This window comes from Hyperolius riggenbachi, chromosome 3 (assembly GCF_040937935.1).
Source record: "Hyperolius riggenbachi isolate aHypRig1 chromosome 3, aHypRig1.pri, whole genome shotgun sequence".
Lineage (NCBI taxonomy): Eukaryota > Metazoa > Chordata > Amphibia > Anura > Hyperoliidae > Hyperolius > Hyperolius riggenbachi.
The window spans coordinates 261,790,687-261,816,421 of record NC_090648.1 but is presented as its reverse complement, the minus strand read 5'-3'; the positions used below and the strand labels follow the sequence as shown (position 1 = coordinate 261,816,421).

General features: G+C 43.5%; 1 protein-coding gene across 2 annotated transcripts in view; it reads right to left on the bottom strand.

The window, feature by feature from the left end:
* Positions 1-6,551: 6,551 nt before the first annotated feature.
* Positions 6,552-25,735, bottom strand: part of PUS7 (pseudouridine synthase 7) — a 94,265-nt gene continuing 75,081 nt past the window's right edge. For both annotated transcript variants that reach the window (XM_068276258.1, XM_068276259.1), the window contains exons 15-16: positions 9,400-9,491; positions 6,552-6,738 (exon numbers count right to left, since the gene is read on the bottom strand). In XM_068276258.1, the coding sequence (XP_068132359.1) occupies positions 6,602-6,738; positions 9,400-9,491 (229 nt within the window). In that variant the 3' untranslated portion in view covers positions 6,552-6,601. The remainder of the gene's footprint in view (positions 6,739-9,399; positions 9,492-25,735) is intronic.

Genomic DNA, 25,735 nt, shown 5'->3' with positions numbered 1-25,735 from the left:
GGCAGCTGTAAACCCCAAAAAAGAAGGTGGTGGACAAGGGATCTGGCAGGGTGCAGTTATAGTAGTAATGGCAAAAGGTCAGGTATGATTAGCAGAAGTTCCTTCTTATCCAGTAAGCCCCACCTCCTGTCTACTTGCTATTAATATCCTAGGTAGGCTGTCTAATTTACAAAATAACTGAAAGATAAATGTACTTGTATAGACCATATACTTATGTTGACTAAAACATCTAACCACCTACTGAAAAAAAAAAAAAAATCTCATATCAGAACATTTTGCTCTACTCAGGTTAGGCGGAACACTGTTTCAGCCATGCACTTGGAGGGTGTTATGCATCGAAGGGCCAGTGCACACCTAAAAGCGCTAGCGTAATCTCAAACTTTTAGAAATGATTTAGATGTGCTTTTAGAAGTGCCTAACGATTTTCTACGTATACCTAGCGATTTTTTGATCACTTTTGGGTAGCGTTTTTTTAATGTACAGTACTGCTGCTAGTGTACTGGTTTTGTAACAAAAACCGCTTGGAAAATCACTCTGATCTAGTGCTTTTCAGAGCGATTTTCCACTTTACTTATTGAAGCTGAATCGCCTTAGAAATCCTCAGAAATGCTGCCGGACCTGCATTTGCATGGGATGGATAACACCAGTGTAGTTTTTTCCCCCAAATACATTAGCCAAGCTCTTTTTAAAAGCACTCAGAAGCACGCTTGGTGTCCACCAGCCCTATGTATGGTAACCTGAGTGGCACTACGGCATTTTTACGCTACTGGTCAAAGTTTGTAAGTTAAAACAATGCATTTCTACAGGCATAGAAATATCCTTTAGATTTTAAGCTCGCAAGGGCAGGGCTCTCTCCCCCTTTTGTGTCTTGGAAATCATTATACATTTTGTTTATCATGTTACTTTATCACTCATTACCACTTCTGTATTTTGTATTCTGTATACTGTATCATTTTTTTGTATTTTGTCACTAATTATTTATCTTGTATATTAGTGTACACCATTGTCTGTATTATGTACCCCACGTTTGTTTCTTACTTTGTACAGCGCCACGGAATATGTTGGCGCTTTATAAATCAATAATGGTGTCTAAAAGCCAAACTGTAAATGGTAGGTTGGTCGTTCTGTGCTTGCCATCTGCAGACAAACGATGCCCACTAATTATACAACCTTTATGTACAACCTTACCAAATCCATGTAGTAGAAGGGTAAAGTAAGGCCACGTTCAGTGGCCTCTGTGCTCAATAGGACAGCAGAAACACAGTGGCCTCAATTCACGGAGCTTTATCAAACACTTTATCAAACGTTTGATAAACGTTTGATAATTTACCTCATGGCTAAAATCTAAATTTTGAATTCACTAAGGTGTTATATATTTATCGAATGAGTAAGAACCGTTTGGTTCGAAACATGTCAGCTACATGATGTGTGTTTTGGCGTGGATACGTCCATAATAAAGGAACCTGATGCAAGGGACATTGTGCGGACACCCTTTCTTTGCTCTTGTCTCGTTGGATTGGCCTGTCCCGGTTCCAGCACTGTCCCAGGGAAGTGTGAGCGGATTTCTGGTGATTTCTATATTTATCGAATGTTTTACCGATAAACCGTTCAATGAATATATAACACCTTAGTGAATTCAAAATTAGATTTTACCCATGAGGTAAATTATCAAACGTTTGATAAAGTGTTTGATAAAGCTCCGTGAATTGAGGCCACTGGATTGGGACAGCGGCGCAGCAAGTTAACCTTGCGTCTGGTACAGTGAAGCATACAGTAAGGAAAAGTAAGCTTCACACTTGCTGTCAATACACTTATTTCCTGCAAAGCACCCGCCACACTGTGAACGATTAAGTGGTGCATTGCAGTGCAGTAAGCGGTTATACCGCACCGCTGTGAACGTGGCCTGAGTGAATATTCTGTGAAGGGATATTTTAGTCTCTTATGTTACATAGACGTGGTGTGATTTGTACAAAAAAAGATCATTAGTGGGCACTACTAGGCGAAAAAGTACTACAAAGTAAAAAAAAAGTGGTCAAACTTATTTTGAGTGTTTTCTCCCTTGCAGGGGGCTTTAAAGACATTTTATTCATATATATCTTTTGGGAGGAAGCTTGGGAGAAAAGTTAATTGCGTATGGGCCTATAATGTGCATTGCACAATAGCACCACATGCTATATAACTGCCAAAACGATTGTGAGGCCCAGTGCACACCAAAAACCGCTAGCAGATCTGCAAAACGCTAGAAGTTTTAAAAGCAGATTTCAGAGCAATTCTAGGCATGTTTAGAGAGATTTTCTAAACATGCCTAGCGTTTTTTAGAGCGTTTTTGTGTAGCAGATTACAAATATTGTTACAGTAAAAGCAGTTACTGAACAGCTTCTGTAACAAAAACGCCTGGAAAACCGCTCTGATCTAGCGTTTTTCAGAGCGGTTTTCCATTTTCCTATACGTTAACACTGAGGCAGAAATGCCTCAGAAATCTAAAAAATGCTGCAGTCCCCGAGTTTGCATTTGTGGAAAAAATTACCTGCTCTTGTGTGCACCATCCTATTATTCACTTTCATTAGTCACGCGGTTTTCCCCCTGCAAGCGTTTTAAAAAACGCTCCAGAACCGCTCTGGTGTGCACTAGCCCTAAGGCAGCAAGTTCACATGCGGTATTAATGAACAACATAATGCCCAGTGTGCATGTCCCTCAAGTTTCAAGTATATAGACTTCTTTAAGGCTCCTTTCACACTATCAACAGTACGTTGCAATGCAATTATTTAGGAATCAGAATGCAGCAGTAAACAAGAGTCGCATCGCTGCGATGCAGCCATACAGTGAGGCATATTGTATCATGAAAGTATGCCTCACTTCCAATGTAAATCCGCACATTACCCTTGTAAGTGCAAATGTATAAACTGCATTAACCCCAATGGAACCAGTTAATCAATTAATGTGAGCGCCTCCATAGGGCAATCATTGCATTTGCAATGTAGAGGACGACCTCACAAGGTGGGCCTCTGCACCAGCCTGGACTCCGTGCTGGAGACTGGGACCGGAGCTGCTGCAAGGGGCTGGAGGAAGCCCCAGGTAAGTCATTTTTTTTGTAATATGCCTGGATATTCCCTTTAAAGTCTGCAACAAATACAGTAGAAAAAAGGGGATATGAAACCTCTGAAGTAGTCTTGTGAGCTTATCCCAGAACTGCAGAAGCAGTGCACTGTTTAATTACTTACCATAAAAGCAGAAACAAAGTTTATGGCTCAGAAATTGTTTGCGCTCATTAAATGCAGTTATAACTGACCACATAGGTCAAAGGGCTGTATAGTATTTGGTGTATAAGAGTTGTGTACGGTATATTATTGAATATCTAATGTACAGTTTCCACAAATTACAAATATCTACAAATATGTACAGTAATATTATAAATGTAGCCCTGTTAGTTATTGTAACAGTTGACAAATCTCACCACGGGTCTAACCATTGCCATATCTGACAATGCAACTGCTATGAAGCCCAGCGCAAGTCCTATGCCACATATCTACATTGTACTTCATACAAGCTGCAGCAGGATTTGGCAAATAAAGTTGTATACAGTTAATGAATACATAGTTTAAAGGGAAGGTCCAAGCAAAATAAAAAAATAAGTTTCACTTACCTGGGGCTTCTACCAGCCCCATGCAGCTATCCTGTACCCTCAGTCACTCACTGCTGCTCTAGTCCCCCGCTGGCAGCAAGCCAACCTCAGAGGTCGGCGGGCCGCATTGCGTACATTTATACGCATTCCCAGTAGTGCAGGAACATTAACACATACAATTTTACGCGTTAGTGGTTCAATGCGTAAAAATTTACGCATTGAACCACTAACGCGTAAAAATGTATGTGTTAATGTTCCTGCACTAGCGGGAATGCGTAAAAATGTATGCAATGCGGCCCGCCGACCTCCGAGGTCGGCAAGCTGCCAGCGGGGGACTGGGGCAGCAGTGAGTGACTACGAGGGCACAGGATGGCTGCATGGGGCTGGTAGAAGCCCCAGGTAAGTGAAATTCATTTTTCTATTTTGCTTGGACCTTCCTTTTAATAACATTTATAAGACTGGTATGTGGTGTTGTGTTTCTGGTATTTTAGCATGGCACATCTCACAACAGTGACTTATATTAGGTTTAGGTTATATTGTCTCTCTACTTTCTAATATAAAACACAATCTTTATGAAATCAACTCTATGAAATATTTTAGCTACATACACATAGTGAATTAAAACAGACACGGAAACGACCGAATAATTACTCATCTTTCAGGCATCATTTGAAAAATATAAGCACAAACTACGGCTTAGGCTGCTTACACACAAGGAACGTTACAGGCGCACGTTAGTGCAGCCTGTAACGCTCCCCCAACGTACAGCAATGTAACACAAGTGGGCTGTTCACACTGCCCACGTTGCGTTACATGTAACGCTGCACGGTCTGCCGAAAGTGCAGCATGCTACGGCGTTACAGCGGCTTAAGCCGCGTTAGAATGTTTGCACATGCTCAGTCATGTTGGGGAGTAGCGGAGAGCGGCCAGGCACATGGCTAATTAATATTCACTGCACGTTGTGACGTGCAGTGTTTACTTCCTGGTGCGGCCGCTCTCTGCAGCGATTGGCCGGCGGGACAACGTGATGCCTCATGCGTCCAAGAGTACGCATCACGTACGCCAGAGTGAGCTGCACAACGCAGCTCACGCTGATGTCCACATCGAAGAGCACCAGGCCTTGCGTTAGGTGCACGTTATGTAACCTTAACGTAGCACCTAACGCAACGTCTTGGTGTGCAAGTAGCCTTAAAGTATGGTGCTATGGTATTTTAAACAACCAGCCTGACCGGTTACTTCAGCATATATTAGTTAATCAGTAGTGTACATAGCTTGTTAGATTTTTAAATGTGTCAGTGAAATCTAAGGCACTTCCCCCTATGGTCTGTTACCGATCATATTTGTTTACAATAGTTTGGCATTTGGTAGCAGTCTTCTGCTATAGTTTCACAGCACATCACTTGACATCTGCTATAATTGATCATGTAAATTGTCTTACACAATGCTTTACACAGACCTACTAGTGCCAAAATATATTATGCATACCTGTGGATGTGTATGTAGGTTCCCCTTCTCTATACAGAACTAATGTGTTATTGTAGTAAACCCAACAAAGCAGTTATGTAATTGTAATGCTTTCCATCCTGCTTTGTGCAGATTTATGAATTAATAAGCTATAGAAAAATTCTGGGTATGTTCAACACTAAACCATATTCTGCGGTCATGCCTTAAAAAAAAAAAAAAAACTTCTTGCAACAACAACTTGGAGGAACCCTTTCAAGCAATCCCAAGCCGAAGCTTTGGTGAAGAAATCGCATATTTGCCTAAGGAGAGGAAATCCGCTGGAGCCTCCAGAGGCTTCCCTTGCTGCCCAGGGCCGTGCTTATGCCAGAAGAGGAGCTTGGCCCTGATTAGCCAGAGAGTGCCTGCACAGTTGCATGAACCCGCTCATGCATGAGTGGCTCCGGCTTAAGGTGGCCACTAATGGTCCAATTTCTAGCGAAAAATCGTTCGAGCATTCAGAAATTCTGATCGGATTGGTTGTAAATAATCTCTGTTGGTGGACACAATCGATTATGAACGAGTGAAAAAAAGGTTGTCAAAATGAATTTTCGTCTAACCAAAATTTGGATTTTCCTGTTGGTTGTGATAGATAGGAAGCAAAGATTGGTTCATTGATGGTGTAGTGAACAATGTATTACAATATTTTACTTCCGATCAGAATTTCTGATCGCTCGAACGATTTTTTCACCAGAAATTGGATTGTTAGTGGCCACATTTACTGCACAGACACGACTGTACTCACACAGGTGCATTATGGCCATATTTTGCTTCAAGAAGAGTGCAGCTCCAATCAGATTACCAAGAAGCCCTTGTTGGTAATGTTTGGCGGGGTCAGCAAAAAGCAACAGGGGACCGGTGGACGTAGTGGGAAGCTTCTATTGGATACAGAGGCTTCCCTCTGGTAAGTATGTGATTTTTTTTTGACCCAAGCTTTGGCTTGGATACACTTTACAAAGTTAAGAAGCCCTTAAGAATTCTCCAATGAGACGCTGTTGCTCTCAGTAATGTTGCAGTTATAGTACAGGCTGGGTTTCCACTAGAGCTGGATCTCCAGCAACCAGTTGAAGTGTACTGTGTCCACGTCAATGGTCTGTTGTGGTCTGGAGCAGATGCATACGCTGTCCAGGAATTATTAGTTGGACAAGGCAGATTAAATGTTATGCTCTCTGACTAAGGCAGAATGCGATGACACAGTTTTACCTACTCCCAATCTGTCTAAATGCTTCTAATTTACCTCTATGCATGGTAATCATTGTCCCTCACCCGTACATATTATTGTGCCTTGCACACCCTTTAAAAATCAACTATTAAAAAATAGAAAGGCTTTTCAAAAATATTCACAAGCAGAAGTGTAAAATCTGCAAAATTAAAAGGTTTATACATTTTCTCTGATATGTGGTATGATTCTATACGTTGATGCACAAAATAAATAAAAAGCAAAAACCTTTTAATAAAAAGAAATGTCAAACAATATGTTTAGCGCAGCCACACAGTGTTGAGCTGAGTCTGATTCTTGATACTGGTGTCCATTTTAAGCACCTCTCTGATGGCCATTGTGGCATATGAGGAGGGCGGTAACGAGAATTCCATTTTCAGTGCTTTGTATTTTCCTTCTGTTGTGGGGGGGAAAAAAAGAGAAAATTATCTTTTGTTATTTTTTTAAGGGGAGGGGAGCACAGCAAATTTTGAAGACTAATATCCAAACAAATGCACTTGCTACAATACTGAAAAAAAAAAGTCAAAAATAAAACAAAATGGGAACAGTAATTTTACACCCATATGTTTTTTTGGTCTTTCTAGAATACATTATATACCTAATTATTTATTTGAGAATGAACTGTCTTCCTTAGTACTTTCAGTTGTGATTAAGAAAAAAAAAACAACTTACATTTAAACTTACATTTGTGATTTTCTACAAGATTTTCTATAAGTACTCATTGTGACAATATCAGCCAATGTGTAACTTTAGTGACTGCTCGTATATTGTGACTTGCTGTAAGCTGGAACGTTCTGGATGGTTTATTCAAACTTCTTGATGTCGGGATCGGGTTGCTTGGGAGTGATCCAGAATTTTCCCCATCGTTTTCTTGTCTGGGCTGGATGCCGGGCGGCAGCCGTGTGCACAGCTAGCTCATCCAGTCCTTCCTGCCCTCCTACCAGAGCTCATATTGCAGCTTACAGGCTTGGCACACCTGGGAGTGTTCCAGAGGTTTCCTGTTGGGTGAATCTTCTGGAAACAAAGCTGGCCCACCCAGCCCCTCCTGTTCTCTGCCCACAGGCCTCTGAGTTGCTGGTGGACGTTGTAAGGAGCGGCAAGCTCAGGCGCCCTTCTGACCACACTTCGGGCAGAGTGAGAATGGATATGAACAAAAGTGTCTGATTTGTTGGTGGACGTAAAGAGTGGCCAGCTTCAATGCCCTTCTGACTACACTGCGGAGAGAGAGCAATGTGACATGAGCAGAAGATTGAGGTGGTTCTAGTAAGCAGTAAGCTTCGGCACCCTGCTGACCACATTGAAAAGGAGAAGCAGAGGACCAGCAGGAGGCTGCAGTAGAAGGACTTTCTTGGAATAATCTTGGCGGACTGTTGTGGATCAAGGTGGATATTATCCAATCCTGAGGGATATTGGACAGCTAGGCTCACTTCCTACACTACATTTTGGAAGTATCCATACTTTTATTATTAAGGTTGACTAGACCACTCGGATTGCCTGGACTACCCTTGCCAAAATATGAGATTAAGAAAAAGAGATTGAGTTAAGAAAACTTTAAAGAAGAATTAAATTTTTAATCAACAGAAATTGCCATACACATATTTTTGTGCCACGCACATCTTTCTTAAAGGACTTCCGAGGCCAAAATCCGGGCCCAAAACATAAAAAAAAGTTAGCTACCTTCATGGCTTTGTAAGGCACGGAGGACGCCGTCCGCGCCCTCCGTGCCGTTCCGCCTGGTGCCGTTCCGCCTGGTGAATAGCCCCCCGAAAGGCTGCGACCCCACGGTCCGGGTCGGCATCTTCTGCCCCTATAAAGATGGCCGCCGGAGCTGGCCACGGCTGCGCAGTCCGCATAGCCGCTACTGCGGCTGCGCAGCTCTAGGGCCAACCCCCCGATCACGTAACAGGCAGCGTGGATCGGAGGGTTGGCCCTAGAGCTGCGCAGCCGCAGTAGCGGCTATGCGGACTGCGCAGCCGTGGCCAGCTCCGGCGGCCATCTTTATAGGGGCAGAAGATGCCGACCCGGACCGTGGGGTCGCAGCCTTTCGGGGGGCTATCCACCAGAGGGGACCAGGCGGAACGGCACGGAGGGCGCGGACGGCGTCCTCCGTGCCTTACAAAGTCATGAAGGTAGCTAACTTTTTTTATGTTTTGGGCCCGGATTTTGGCCTCGGAAGTCCTTTAAAGAGAATCTGTATTGTTAAAATCGCTCAAAAGTAAACATACCAGTGCGTTAGGGGACATCTCCTATTACCCTCTGTCACAATTTCGCCGCTCCTCGCCGCATTAAAAGTGGTTAAAAACAGTTTTAAAAAGTTTGTTTGTAAACAAACAAAATGGCCACCAAAACAGGAAGTAGGTTGATGTACAGTATGTCCACACATAGAAAAATACATCCATACACAAGCAGGCTGTATACAGCATTCCTTTTGAATCTCAAGAGATCATTTGTGTGTTTCTTTCCCCCATGCACTGAAGTTTCTGGCTGCTTATTTCTTCCTGCAAACAGCTTTGCTCTTGTTTGTAATTCCTCAGTATGTGAAAGCCCAGCCAGCTCAGAGGACGATTTATCCAGCTTGTAAAAGATAAGAGAGAAGAGAGAAGCTGCTCTAATCTAAATAACACACAGGCAGTGTGCAGAGAGGGGCCTGGAAGGGTGAGTTCATAGCAGAACCACAACACTGAAGAACTTGGCAGCCTTCCAGACACAGGCCGACAAGTCTGACAGGGGAAAGATACATTGATTTATTACAGAGACTGTGATAGCAGAAAGTGCTGCAGTAAGCCAAAACACATTAGAATAGCTTTTGGAACTTGTAGGATGATAAAAAACAGGATGCAATTTTTGTTACGGAGTCTCTTTAATGGAATTAAATATTAACTCTCCCATTTTAGATAACATTTTCCAAAACAGGTGACTGCATTCTATATAAATACACGATCATTTGAAATTGCTCTTTTCCACTGTCTTTGCATTATTAATGTTGTGTATGGAATTATGTTATTTCAAAAATGATTAGAACAATAAATGCAGCATTAGAAACAACATACTGAACTACCTTTGTTGAAGGCTTGCAGTGTCTTTCCTTCCAGCTTCTCCAAATCTGTTGCAACTAAAGGGATTTTATGATCGTCATAAGCAACCACTTCCCTGCAAACATAACAGAATGATTTAAATATTAAAATAAATTTTCTTCAGCAAAGCTTTATACCATAAAGCAATTAAAGAAAGAAAACAACCCAACATACATTAAAGGTCACTGTAATAACGCATTGTAAAGCCCTATATTTTAAAAGAAGTTTGAAAGATTGTGTATGTAGAAAGGTTGAAGAATATCAACTCGCTGTATATCAGCACAGTAAGGTGATCCACAAAGATCTGCACTTTAATTTCTCAAGGGATTTAGAAACCCTGGACTGGATATTTATAACAGTAGGGGGTCAAATATCTCAATTCTCCTGTTCCTCATGATAGGACATAGTAGGAACTGATTAGTATATTAACAATTATGTGATCCCAGTCATTTTTTTTTTCAACAAACTGTTTTGAGCTGTTCTGAATTTATTAAAGTGACAATAATAAAAATAAAGGCCTTGCTTTGGATGTAGGTAAGCCACGGAGATCACATAACCAATAAGTCACATACTGACTATGATCTGGTATTACCCAGGTGAGTGTAGCAAATAACCACTTAACAGCAAATTGGTAGGTTTACTGAATCACTGAAGATACTTTTGTTATCCATCAACCACGTCCCTTGTCTGCATCTACGAGAACTAGGGGCCTAGTGATTGCAGCAGCTGGCCTTGCTGTCATATGTTGGAACGTGTGCTCCCTTGACCTACTGGGTGGAGCTACTGAGGAGAAAGTAGACAGCCTTCACATTCATTTAAATTGACAAAGCGAAAGTAAACAGAAATAAACACTAGCCTCTTGTGCCTGCGGCTTTGGGTCAGGGATGGACAAGGTGATGCAAATAATTCTGAGTTGATGTAGGATTACGTACATTTTGTATGCAAATATACAGAATCTTCTAAAAAAATTAGCAAATTGTGATAAAGTTCATTATTTTCTGTAATGTACTGATAAACATTAGACTTTCATATATTTTAGATTCAAATACACACAACTGAAGTAGTTCAAGCCTTTTATTGTTTTAATATTGATGATTTTGGCATACAGCTCATGAAAACCCAAATTTCCTATCTCAAAAAAATAGCATATTTCATCCGACCAATAAAAGAAAAGTGTTTTTAAAACAAAAAAAGTCAACCTTCAAATAATTATGTTCAGTTATGCACTCAATACTTGGTCGGGAATCCTTTTGCAGAAATGACTGCTTCAATGCGGCGTGGCATGGAGGCAATCAGCCTGTGGCACTGCTCAGGTGTTATGGAGGCCCAGGATGCTTCGATAGTGGCCTTAAGCTCATCCAGAGTGTTGGGTCTTGCGTCTCTCAACTTTCTCTTCACAATATCCCACAGATTCTCTATGGGGTTCAGGTCAGGAGAGTTGGTAGGCCAATTGAGCACAGTAATACCATGGTCAGTAAACCATTTACCAGTGGTTTTGGCACTGTGAGCAGGTGCCAGGTTGTGCTGGAAAATGAAATCTTCATCTCCATAAAGCTTTTCAGCAGATGGAAGCATGAACCCACTTTGAACCAGAAACAGCGGCAGAAGCGCCTGACCTGGGCTACAGAGAAGCAGCACTGGACTGTTGAGCAACTTTTACATGTCATTCGGAAATCAAGGTGCCAGAGTCTGGAGGAAGACTGGGGAGAGGGAAATGCCAAAATGCCTGAAGTCCAGTGTCAAGTACCCACAGTCAGTGATGGTCTGGGGTGCCATGTCAGCTGCTGGTGTTGGTCCACTGTGTTTTATCAAGGGCAGGGTCAATGCAGCTATCAGGCGATTTTGGAGCACTTCATGCTTCCATCTGCTGAAAAGCTTTATGGAGATGAAGATTTCATTTTTCAGCACGACCTGGCACCTGCTCACAGTGCCAAAACCACTGGTAAATGGTTTACTGACCATGGTATTACTGTGCTCAATTGGCCTATCAACTCTCCTGACCTGAACCCCATAGAGAATCTGTGGGATATTGTGAAGAGAAAGTTGAGAAAAGCAAGACCCAACACTCTGGATGAGCTTAAGGCCACTATCGAAGCATCCTGGGCCTCCATAACACCTGAGCAGTGCCACAGGCTGATTGCCTCCATGCCACGCCGCATTGAAGCAGTCATTTCTGCAAAAGGATTCCCGACCAAGTATTGAGTGCATAACTGAACATAATTATTTGAAGATTGACTTTTTTTGTTTTAAAAACACTTCTTTTATTGGTCGGATGAAATATGCTAATTTTTTGAGATAGGAAATTTGGGTTTTCATGAGTCGTATGCCAAAATCATCAATATTAAAACAATAAAAGGCTTGAACTACTTCAGTTGTGTGTATTTGAATCTAAAATATATGAAAGTCTAATGTTTATCAGTACATTACAGAAAATAATGAACTTTATCACAATATGCTAATTTTTTGAGAAGATCCTGTATGTGACTTGAAAATGGACCAATCAAGTGCGACCTGATTGGTCAATTTTCTAGCTGCATACAAAGTTTACACAATCCTGCATCAACTCAGATTTGCATTTCATTTACCATCCCTAGTTAGGTTATGGTTGGAGTAAAATAGTACCCATGACTTCTTGGTGGTACTGAAAGGGATCCCAAAGGCAAGAGACATACTGAAGCAGATTCTTTTGATTTCCTTTTAAATAATACAATTGCCTGGTTGTCCTGCTGATCTTCAACTTGATGTACACTTGTGTTCAAAATTATTCAACCCCCACTGAAATTGAGTGTTTTGGCCAGTTTGACACTGATCATTTCAGTCATCTTGTTTACAATTAAATCAATGAGGCATTTGTAAGTCAGACAAATATAACATAACATTTATAATGAAATCACCACAAATGTCTTTTCTGTGCTCACATTATTATCAGTTTTATTCAATCCCCAAGTGACATTCATTCTTAGTACAACATCCTTTTCCAGTTGTAACAGCTTTTAAACGTGAAGCATAGCTTGACACAAGTGTCTTGCAGCGATCTACGGGTATCTTGGCCAATTCTTCATGGGCAAAAGCCTCCAGTTCAGTCACATACTTAGGCTTGCGCGCTGCAACTGCTTTCTTTAGGTCCCACCAGAGGTTCTCAATCGGATTTAAGTCTGGCGACTGATGGCCACTCCAAAATGTTCCAGCTTTTAATATGCAACCACGCTCTAGTTGACTAGGAGGTATGCTTGGGATCATTGTCCTGTTGAAAGGTCCAACATCTTCCAAGCCTCAGGTTTGTGACGGACTGCATCACACTTTCATCCAATATCTCCTGGTACTGAAGAGAATTCATGGTACCTTGCACACACTGAAGCTTCCCTGTACCTGCAGAAGCAAAACAGCCCCAAAGCATGATTGACCCCCTGCCATGCTTCACAGTAGGCAAGGTGTTTTTTTCTTCATATGCCTTGTGCTTCCTCCTCCAAACATAGCGTTGATCCATGGGCCCAAACAGTTCTAATTTTGTTTCATCAGTCCACAGAACACTATCCCAAAACTTTTGTGGTTTGTCCACATGACTTTTGGCATACTGCAGTCGACTTCTTCTTCTTTGGAGACAGCAAGGGGGTGCGCCTGGGAGTTCTGGCATTGAGGCCTTCATTACGCAGTGTGCGCATTATTGTCTGAGCTGAAACTTCAGTACCCGCATCTGACAAATCTTTTTTCAGTTCCTCAGCAGTCACACGGGGACTTTTCTCACTTTGCGCTTCAGGTAGCGCACAGCAGTCGAAGTCAGCATCTTCTTTCTGCCATGACCAGGTAGCATTTCAACAGTGCCCTTTGCCTTGAATTTGCGAATGAAGCTTCCTATGGTGTCTCTTGGTATGTTTAACATCTTTGCAGTCTTCTTATAGCCATAGCCCTTCCTGTGAAGGGAAATCACCTCTTCTCTAGTCTTCCTGGACCATTCTCTTGGCGTCACCATGTTTGTAAACACGTTAGTAAATGTCTAGAAGGAGCTGAGTAAGACAGTCATTTTAAATCTGCCCAATTGGTGCTTATTATGCTTGATTGCTGCTCGTTAACATCCACAGGTGTTTTCAATACCTGATCAAAAACACTTGAATGAACCTCTGTTCTGAAGAGTAGTAGTCTTTAAGGGGTTGAACAATTGTGTCAATGAAAAAAAAAAAAAAAAATCACACAAAAAAAAAAAATACTGTATTACAAAAACAATTGATGTAATTTTAGTTGCATTTGGTTCTTTAAAAAGTCCTTGTAAGATTTCATTCTGAACACAATTACAAATGTACACTAAATTCCCTAAAACCATTGGGGGTTAAATAATTGTGAACACAAGTGTAGTTCATTATGTGGTTACATTTTCCAGTCAGGAGATGTAATCACATCAAAGGGAACTACATATCCCGGCATGCAGCACACTTCCCCGACATGCACTGCGGCTGCCAGTGACATAGAACTACACTGCAGTTCTGTGGCATGGGGAGATGGAGGCCTCCATATAGACTGGGTAAGTAAATGCCTGCCACACTCCCAAAATTCGACAATTAGTGAACCTCTGCATGCTTGTTCAGGGTCTAGGGTTAAATGTATTAGAGGAAGAGGCTCAGCAGGACAGCCATGGAACAGATATTGTTCAACCTCACTGGCGTTCAATTTCCCCTAGATTTCTGTGCAAAAAATTAATTTTCATAACTTTTTTCCTGTAACTTGCCAAATGTGTCAAGCAAGGGTCTAGCATATAGTGCAGGAGAGTATTGACATGTATGCATGTCAATACTGTTCACAGCATGTTTTGTATTGACGTGTATAACCGTCAATACTGTCAGGGAGGTTAAAAGGAAATAATATGGCAGCCTCCATATCGCTCTCAGTTCAGATGTCCTTTAACCTCGAGGACTGCAGTGTTAACCCCCCCCCCCCCCTAAAGACCAGGCCATTTTATGTAAAATGGGCCACTGCAGCTTTAAGGCCAAGCTGCAGAGCTGCACAACAGCACACAAGTGATCAAGTGATTCCCCCCCTCTTTTCTCCCCACCAACAGAGCTCTCTGTTGGTGGGGTCTGATCGCCCCCAAGAGGTTTGTTTTTATAAATATTTGTGTGTGTGTTTTTAATAAAAATGTGTATTTTTTTTGGTGCTTTGAATACTTCCTCCTCCCTCCGCCAGCCAATCACTGATTAGCTGTCATAGGCTTTAGCCTATGACAGCCGATCACCTTTGATTCCCTGGAGGGGACAGCCGTGTCACACGGCTGTCCCCAGTACAGCACTGCTGCTGATCGCAGCACTGTACTATATGTAAAGACAGCGGTTTCGCCGTCTAACAGTCAGACTGAAGGAGGGGTGGAGCTCCGCCCCCCCAAGCTGGAGATGCGCGCGCAGCCTGAGCGCGATCTCCTGCAAACTGCTGCCCCAGGACTTTACACCGATCGGTGCTAGGCGGTCCTGGGGCTGCCGCCGCGGCCACACCCATCGGCGTGACGCAGTCAGCAAGCAGTTAAAAAGAATTTTGCAGTTAGGAGCATCCAGGTTCTCAGTATACTTTAAGATTTCTCTAGGGAGAAGGTCGCCCAAAGTTAAATAATGCTTGTGCTTGCCCCAACAGCCCACACTATTTACAAACCTCATAAGGGGGAGGTATGTTTTATACATTTTATTAAATAGTGCTACCTATATACACCTACTACAAAAGACTAGAATCAAACCCCACGCTGCAATACTCAAGGGAATTGAAGAATATGCTTAATGATCTTTCCTCAAAATCATCTACCATACTTACATTAATACCAGCTAATCCTAAAATAGGCATATCTTAACAAAAATACACAAAGAAGGAAATCCAGGTCGTCCTATCATCTCTGGTTTGGGGACACTAACAGAAAAGATATCTGTTTGGGTAGAAAACATTCTTATACCCATGGTAAGGAATACAGCCAGCTGCATCCAGGAAACCACTGACCTTCTTAACAAATTGACTGCCATAGGTCCGATCCGAGAGAGTGCTATCCTGGCTACAATGGATGTTGAATCCCTTCATATCAACATTCCACAAGAGGACTGTATTGCAGCTTGCCAACATTTCCTTGGGCCATACACTAGGCGACCAATCAACCATCCAATTCGATTATTATAATAGAATTGGATGAAAACTGGTGCTGCCAAATGCATGCCCGACCGACAAAGTGACCAATTTTGGGACAGAAATTGGACGCACGGTCGATCGTGCATGCTGGAAAATTTCGGGCCGAGGTTGGTTGGTTGGGTGCGCGGCGGTACAGCGGCCGAATTACAAACGAGTGACGAGACGACGAAATCCCCGCCGCAATGTATAAATGTATGCAGTGTGAAGTGCATTTATACATTACCTTTCCGGTGTCAGCCTCCACGTGGTCTCCGTCCATCTCACCGGGTTCGCATACACGCCCACGGCGCTCTGACGTCACAAAGGCACATAGCTGCTGACGTCAGACTCGGGGTAACCTGCGCAGGAGGGATTTCTCAGGCCCCGCTTGGCCGATTTGCATAATTTTTTTTATTGCATGCTGCGTGCATATTACGATCGCTGAGGGGTGGATCGGGATTCCCTCTGACGTCGGTGATGTCATCCCGCCCCATCGCCATGGCGACCGGGGAAGCACAGCAGGAAATCCCATTCTGAACGGGATTTCCTGCTTACTCTGATCGCTGGAGGCGATCGGATTGGGTGGGGGGGATGCCGCTGCCCAGCGGCTCCTTTTTTGTTTTTTTAAAGTTCTGTGCCGCCCCCTTGCCGACACAATTAGAATGGCAAGGGGGTTAAGGGTAACTTCAAAAATGAACAATCAAGAAAAATTTCTGAGTACAAATTTATGAAAATGTTCATGGCATTAACAGAAGGTTTAAATTGTGGAACAGGATTCATGACTCCTTATGTAACATGATTGATTTGGCCTGCTGGATTTCATGTATGCTTGCACTAACTCACTGGCTCCAGCCTGTTGATCACCTGACACCTAACGGATAAACAGTAACCAGCACAACTGTCATCTTCGTGTTTACTATTTACCTGCATCAGTATTTTACTTCCGCTAACATCTGGAAATATGCCTGAAGAAGGGGACTAGATCCCAGAAAGCTTGCAAATATTTAACTATCAGTTAGCCATTAAAATGTATTATTTTTTACAAAACATTTTCTACCTATATTAACCACTTTACCCCCAGCGGTACGAATTTCTCCGTCCCTTTTCCCCCCTAAAACCGTACCTTCCGCGCTCCCGCCGCTCGTGCGCGCGCACCCGCCGCTCGTGCACGCCGCCGCCCGCTCGCCCGGAGATCAATGAACGGGAAAATCAATTCCCGTTCGTTGATCTAGCCCCCGCAATGATCTGCTGCTTCTTTCAGAAACAGCGAGATCATTGTGAGTCTCCCAGCCTCCTACTGCTTCCTGTAAGCGTCCTTCCGGACGCTTACAGGTCGCATGTAAACAAACACTCTGTGGCCATCTTGTGGCCAAATAGTAAACTACACCCTAAAAGCATTTTACATATACAAACATTACATTTACACAATAAATTAACTCATTACCTCCCACACTCCCCAATTTTTATTTTTTTTTTTGTAATTAAAAAAAAAAATACAATAAAAAAAACCCATAAATAGTAACCTTAGGGACTGAACTTTTTAAATATTTATGTCAAGAGGGTATAACACTGTTACTTTATAAACTGCAGGCTTGTAATTAGGGATGGATGCAAAACTGAAAAAATGCACCTTTATTTCCAAATAAAATATTGTCGCCAAACATTGTGATAGGGACATAATTTAAATGGTTTTATAACCGGGACAAATGGGTTAATACATTTCATGGGTTTTAATTACAGTAGCATGCTTTATTTAAAAACTATAATGGCCGAAAACTGAAAAATTAATTTTTCCCACATTTTTTCCTATTTCCCCATTAAAACACATTTAGAATAAAATAATTCTTGGCATAATGTCCCACCTAAAGAAAGCCTAATTGGTGGCGAAAAAAACAAGATATAGTTCATTTCATTGGGATAAGTAATAATAAAGTTATAGACGAATGAATGGAAGGAGCGCTGAAAGGTGAAAATTGCTCTGGTGGTCAGGGGGTAAAACCCCTCAGTGGTGAAGTGGTTAAATAGTGCTCAGATCCATTTAAGCTAAAAATAAAGTTCTATTTGGATGTATAAATCCACAAAACATTCTTCCAGTATCCTAATTTGTCCAGATGGTCATTAGCAAACTGTAGACATTCTGCAATATTTCTGAGGGAGAACAGTGGCTTTCTCCTTGCTAGTTTGTGTTATCTTTGATGATTAACCACTTCTGGGTACTATGACACACTCCCACCTGCACAACATGCATTTTAATCATAGAACGTTGAGCTCTGGTATCCTTTAAGAGTCAATTTACTTTTGCCACAGGCAGATAGGTTATTGGATTTCTTTTCAATATGTGACTAAATATCAAAAATGTAGTTTTATTTTTATACCTTTTTTTTTTACTTTACTTTTAGAACTGAAAATCAGATCATGTCTTAAGCTGGCCATACACTAGGCTGATTACCCGCCGATCGACAGCAGATCAGGCGACAGCGGCAGCTCAGCAGATGGTGCATCTGTTTCAGGCTGAAATCGCTTCACAGTCTGTTTGCAGTAAAGGCAGCCATACGATCCCTCTCTGATCAGATTCGATCAGAGAGGGATCTATCTGTTGGTCGAATCTGATGGCAAATCGACCAGTGTACGGCTACCTTTAGGTCCCAGTCATAAAAAATACTGAATATTTGAAAGTGTTCACATATTTTCAAGCACTACTGTAACGTTGATTTGGACTAATTTCTTTTCATCCTAACACTTAATGGCATTACGTGTTCAATCTTGTTAGATTGCAAGAAGTAGTACATAATTAGGAAGCTTCATCACAATAGCAACCAGATAAGAGGATTTGTATAAATTGGCCAGAAAACGTGCAAGTAGCAGAGCACTAACCAATGTGTTCATAGCACTAGCCAAATAGGTCTCGAACCACATAGTCATTAGTATTCTCATAAATTCTATAGTTTCTTATGGGGGGACCTTGAGAAGGTTTGGCTTGCAATTTCTAAATACATGTATTTATATGTAATATCGCCCACTTGAGCCATAGGGAAACATGGACATTACCTTGCACATTCAGTTTTAACTGACAGCTGCTGATATATAACTAACAGCAACTGGTATATTTCAGTTCTGACAAAATATTGTCAGATCTGGTAGGGATCACTGTAAGAAGAAAATGGTGAGCTTCTGAGAGGAACTGATGGTGAGGCTAGTATGTAATATTCATTTGCAGCTTTGTGGTGTGTTTATTTTAAATAATTGTACTTGCTTCAGGTTCCCTTTAAAAGGGAACCTAAACTGAGACGGATATGGATTTTTTCTTTTAAAATAATACCAATTGCCTGACTCTCCTGCTGATCCTGAGTCTCCAATGCTTTCAGCCACAGTCCCTGAACAAGCATGCAGATCAGGTGCTCTGACTGAATTTAGACTGGATTAGCTGCATGCTTGTTTCAGGTCTTTGATTCAGCCACTACTGCAGCCAAAGGGATCAGCAGGACTGCCAGGCAACTGGTGTTGTTTAAAAGGAATCAACCATATCCCTCTCAGTTTAGGTTCCCTTTAACCACTTGCCGACCGCGCACTCATACCGCGCGTCGGCAAAGTGGCAGCTGCAGGACCAGCGACACAGTACTGCGTCGCCAGCTGCAGCCTAATTAACGAGCGATCGCGCGGCTGTAGCCGCGCGATCGCTACATCACACTGTTGGGCACCCTTGTGACTTCAGCCCGCCGGCCAATCAGCAGCGCCGGCGGGCTGTACTTTTTCAAATCGGCCAATACAATGAGTATAATACAGTTTGTTTACGTAACAAACTGTATTATACTCCCTGCCTCCCGCTGGTGGTCACACTTAGCGATCGACCACCAGCGAGGAGAGCAGGCACAGTAAGAGTGCACACACACACACACACCTTAAGAGCCCCACAGACCCCCCGATCACCCGCAGCACCCATCAGACACCCCCCTGCAGCCCGCAGATCAGACCTAACCACCCCCCATATCACCCATCAATAAATCCCTGTCACCACCTGTCACTTCTATCCATAAGAGCAGACCCCCAACTACCCCTTAGGGGTATCTGATCACCCCCCACACCTCCAGATCTCCCCCCGACCCCCCCCCCCTTGTATACTGAACCTATCTATCTCCCCTGCATCTGTCTATCTCCCCAGCGATCAGCTGCCAATCACCTATCAGTCACCTGTCAATCATCCCCTGTCACCACCTGTCACTTCTATCCATCAGAGCAGACCCCCAACTACCCCTTAGGGGTATCTGATCACCCCCCACACCTCCAGATCTCCCCCCGACCCCCCCCCCCCGTATACTGAACCTATCTATCTCCCCTGCATCTGTCTATCTCCCCAGCGATCAGCTGCCAATCACCTATCAGTCACCTGTCAATCATCCCTTGTCACCACCTGTCACTGCCCCCCATTAGATCAGACCCCCAACTGCCCCTTAGGGGCTTCTGATCACCCACCCACCCTTTCAGATCCCACCGAGACACCCCCCCTGATCACATCAGCAGTCCATTGTTTACATCGGTTTTTCCCTGTAAACACCCACTTATCACCCGTCAATAACCCATCTATCACCCCCTGTCACTCCTATCCATCAGATTAGACCCCCAACTACCCCTTAGGGGTATCTGATCACCCCCCACCCCTTCCGATCCTCCACACACCGTCCTAGTTCATTGATTGCGTATATTCTCCCCCCTGCCACTGTGTATCTTATCTCCTGTCTGTAAGGCTTGATTGTGCTTTGCTTGGCTACAATTGTCTCAATTGCACTGTGATTGGCATCGATTGTCGTTTGATTGGCTTCGATTGTCAAGTAATTTGTTTTCGATTGTCGCGTGATTGGCTTCAATTGCCCGTAATTGGTTTTGATTTTGCCAATTACCCACTGATTGGCTATTTTGCCCTGTGATTAGCATCGATTGTCGTGTGATTGGCTTCAATTGTCACGTAATTGGTTTTTGATTGTCGCGTTATTGGATTCAATTGGTCCGTGATTGGCTTTGATTGCGCTGATTGCTGTAATTGTGTTGTAATTGTCTCGTGATTGTTTTTGATTATTTGTGATTGCTCTCTGATCCCCAACCCCCCCCCCCCCCCCCCCCCTCACCATCACTATCCTAGTGATCTAAAAACTTTTTTAGTATCACTAGTGGTAACAAACAGTTAGGCCAGTTAGCTAAGCAAAAGGGTTGTTAGTGTCAGTTAGTGCTCAGCCCACTGCACCACAGTCACTAATTAGCGTCATCACTGTCGCTAATCAGCATTGGTACTATATAGTATCTGTAAGTGATTATTAGTGATCACAGTCAGATCTATATTAGGGTCTCTAGGATCCACAAAAAAACGCAGTGTTTGCCCGATCAGACCTGATCGTTCGCCTGCACTGCGTTCAGCCCGCCCCACCGCAGTGACAGAAATTTCTTTTTTCTGATCACTGCAAAAAACACTGTACACAAGCTGTGGCACTGTAAACATCAGTTTTGATTTTTTTTATCTAAACTCAGTGACCACAGCTTTCTACCTCTCAAGTACTCCCTTTCGCTAGGCTCTTTTCCTGGGTAGTCTCAGAGGAATACCTCCTAAATTTAGCAGGCCACCATGGCAAAAAAGAGGTTTTCCAATGAAGACATCTACAGGTACATGGACCAGTCGGATGAGGATGATTGGGTCGACTTATTCGACGAATCTTCGGGTTCAGAGTACGATCCTGTAGACAGCAGTGGCTCTCTGACCGATAGTTCCGATGACGAGGTTGAGGTCCCGGCTAGAGCCAGGCGTACCACACCCCATGTCACTGGACTGCAGGTGGCGGAAGATCAGTCTCAAGGGCAGCAGAGTGGCGCTGATCTGATTTTTCTTGGTGAGGCATGCACCAGCAGCGCAGCATCTTCTGGACCTATCAACACCAGTACTTCCGCAGAAGACCCTGATGAAGTGGCGGACACCATCCTGGAAGTAGAAACTGGTTCGGTGGTACGTGAATTAAGATCCGATCCGCAGCCACGAAGTAGACGGGCCCGTACTCCCATTGGTTTTCCAGAGGTGCTGGCAAACCCTGATTGGCATTCCCCTGATCCCGCCGCACCCATACTGCCCCCTTTCACCGCCCAGTCTGGAGTCCAGGTGGAGACAGTTGAACTAGGATCGGCCCTAGACTTTTTTGAACTGTTCCTCACCCAGGATCTCCTTGACTTAATTGTGGCTGAGACCAACCTATATGCCACACAATTTATAACCGCCCATCCGAAAAGCTGCCACGCCCAGCCTTTTCGGTGGAAACCACTCCAGGTTTCCGAACTTAAAATTTTTTTGGGCCTTCTCCTCAACATGGGTATTACTAAAAAAAATGTATTGCGCTCTTATTGGTCTACACGCCAAATACATAACATGCCCGTGTTCTCTGCTGCCATGTCCAGGGCGCGATTTGAGATCATCCTGCGCTTCCTGCATTTCAATGACGACACCTGTCATGAAAGAGACCACCCAGCTTATGACCGGCTCCACAAAATTCGGCCCCTCATAGACCACCTGTCATCCACATTTGCAGATGCTTATACCCCTGAACAGAACATCTGTGTAGATGAGTCCCTCGTACATTTTACCGGGCGGCTTGGCATCAAACAGTACATCCCAAGCAAGCGCGCCCGGTATGGGGTGAAACTGTATAAGCTCTGTGATAGAGCCACAGGCTATACATCTCGTTTTAGGGTCTATGAGGGAAAAGACTCAAAATTGGAGCCGGTCGGATGTCCTGACTACCTGGGGAGCAGTGGAAAGATTGTGTGGGACTTGGTGTCACCCTTGTTCCAGAAGGGGTACCATCTTTATGTGGACAACTTTTACACAAGTGTGGCCCTCTTTCAGCACTTAAAGTTAGAAGGAATCCGATGCTGTGGCACCGTGCGGCCTAGTCGCCGGGGCTTCCCCCAACAGCTCGTTAACACCAGACTTCAACGGGGGGAGAGGACCGCCTTGTGTACCGATGACTTGCTCTCGGTGAAATGGAAGGACAAGAGGGACGTTTACCTTCTGTCTACCATTCACACAGACACGACAGTACAAATTACACGGGCAACAGAGGTCATTGAAAAGCCCCTCGCCGTCCACAGCTATAATGCCAACATGGGAGGGGTGGACTTCAATGACCAGATGTTAGGGCCCTATTTAATTTCCCGGAAAACCAGACGCTGGTATAAGAAAGTGTCTGTGTATTTAATTCAATTGGCGATGTACAACAGCTTTGTTCTCTACAGTAAGGCTGGGAGAACTGGATCTTTGCTTCAATTCCAGGAAGACATTGTTTCGGCACTCCTCTATCCAGAAGGTGCCAGAGCCCAACCCCCAAATGCAACTAGCAGGCTGCATGGAAGGCATTACGCCTACCCGATTCCCAGTACCCAAACTCAACGCAACCCCAGAAAAAGATGTCGTGTCTGCAGCAAGGCTGGAATAAGGCGTGACACCCCCGTTTACTGTCCCCGCTGTCCTGACCAGCCTGGTCTATGCCTAGGGGAGTGTTATGAGAGGTACCACGAGAAGACACACTTTTAGAACCTAGGGAACTACAGACACAGCAGTAGGCACACAAGGGTCTCTCAGTGCCATTTCACACTGGCGCGATGCGTTAGGGCAAATTGCCTAGCAAAAGTCACACTTTGCGGTCCCCCCCTACGCCGGAAGTGCTTGACTTAACGCTAGTGCATGCCTACGTTACTGCGTGGCTTCTGCGGCAATTTGGGTCGGCCCGGAAGTCATGTTAGTCTACGGCGACGCAGTTAATTACTAGGCCGAATGCTACTCTTGTGGTATTCCCTGAAGATCTATTTTGGGCGAGACGGTGCAGCGGGCTCGACCGACCGGATAGGCCAGTATGCAGTGTGAACCCAAACATCAGGTTTTGAGAGATCCAAATACACTGGCCTGCCAGAAACCTCTCCTTTCACTTGGGACAGAATGCATAATGTACTTCGCCACATATCTGTGCGATTTGCACTTTGCACATTGACCCATGGGGGAGGAGAAGTTTATCCTCAGCTCGCAGGTAAAAAAAAAAACAAAAAAAAAACAAAACAGGTAAGCAAAAAAGTTAATATTTGGTTACCAATGTTATTGTTTGGTTTGAACATATTTAATAAAGTTTAAAAAGTTAATGTTATTGAAGTGCTTTGCTGCTTTTTTTTTTTTTTCCTTCTCTCTTTTTTTCCAACCGACCAATCAGCTGCAGCACTGATGATGCATCCTGACAGAAGCATTGCGCTTCTGTCAGGTTACACAAAATCGGTGCATGCAGCGCTGTAGGACGAGATTTCTCCTCCACAGTAAAAAAGATACGTTTGCCGAGGCATATGGGCCAAGGTGTGGTGTTGGGGATTCATATGCTTTGGCAAGCACTTTGTATCAAAAAAGAACTCAAGCAATGATTTCTCCATTCACATCGATCAATGTGGATGAATAAATCAGGATTGTCTGGGCATACGAGCTGGTGGGTTTGGATTTTTGGGGTGGCAGCTCCTATGTCCAGGCGGACGCCTTCCCCTCCTTTTTGTTTTGTTTTTTTCGTTTTTCTTCTCTCTTTTTTCTATCCAGACCGACCGACCAATCAGCTGCAGCACTGATGGTGCATCCTGACAGAAGCATTGCGCTTCTGTCAGGATACACAAAATCGGTGCATGCAGCGCTGTAGGACGAGATTTCTCCTCCACAGTAAAAAAGATACGTTTGCCGAGGCATATGGGCCGAGGAGCGGTGTTGGGGTTCATATGCTTTGGCAAGCACTTTGTATCAAAAAAAGAACTCAAGCAATGATTTCTCCATTCACATCGATCGGTGTGGATGAATAAATCAGGTTTGCCTGGGCATACGAGCTGGTGGGTTTGGATTTTTGGGGTGGCAGCTCCTATGTCCCTCTTTCTTTTCTTTTTGTTTCACATTTTTTGGCAGATATTTGTTCATCCACATTGATCGATGCGAATGAAGGGATGTTTGCCGTTCATTTTTCCTTTCAGCCCAGAATGCACTACCTGTATGCCCAATATAAGGAGTATAGCAGAAATACTGGCCATACATGTAATGATTGCAGAGGCCCTAAAATGCCAGGACAGACCCCACAAATGACCCCATTTTGGAAAGAGGACACCCCAAAGTATTCCGTGAGGTGCATGGTGAGTTCATAGAAGATTTTGTTTTTTGTCACAAGTTAGCATAAATTGTTTTTTTTTATGTTTTTTTCACAAAGTATCCTTTTCTGCTAACTTGTTGCAATAAATAATTTTTTTTATAAACTCACCATGCCCCTCATGGAATACTTTGTGGTGTCTTATTTTTAAAATGGGGTCATTTGTGGGTTTTTTTAACTGTCCTGTCATGTGGGGGGGGGGGGGGGGGGCTAAATTGTAAGCACCCCTGTAAAGCCCAAAGGTAGTCATTGCACGTTGGGCCCCTTAGCGCAGTTAGGCTGCAAAAAAGTGCCACACGTGCTATCGCCGTACCCGGGAGAAGTAGACCAATGTGTTTTAGGGTGTATTTTTACACATACCCATGATGGGTAGAAGAAATCACTCTGTAAATGACAATTTTTTTTATTTTTTTTACACATATTTGTCCATTTACAGAGATATTTCTCCCACCCAATATGGGTATGTGTAAAAATACACCCCAAAACACATTGTACTACTTCTCCCGAGTACGGCAATACCACATGTGTGGCACTTTTTTGCACCCTAACTGCGCTAAGGGGCCCAGAGTCCAATGAGTACCGTTAGCATTTCACAGGTCATTTTGAGAAATTTGGTTTCAAGACTACTCCTCACGGTTTAGGGCCCCTAAAATGCCAGAGCAGTATAGGAACCCCACAAATGACCCCATTTTAGAAAGAAGACACCCCAAGGTACTCAATTAGGAGTATGGTGAGTTCATAGAAGATTTTACTTTTTGTCACAAGTTAGCGGAAAATGATTTTTATTGGTTTTTTTTTACCAAGTGTCATTTTCCGCTAACTTGTGACAAAAAAAAAACTTCTATGAACTCACCATACTCCTAACGGAATACCTTGGGATGTCCTCTTTGTAAAATGGGGTCATTTGTGGGGTTCCTATACTGCTCTGGCATTTTAGGGGCCCTAAACCGTGAGGAGTAGTCTTGAAACCAAATTTCTCAAAATGACCTGTGAAATGGTAACG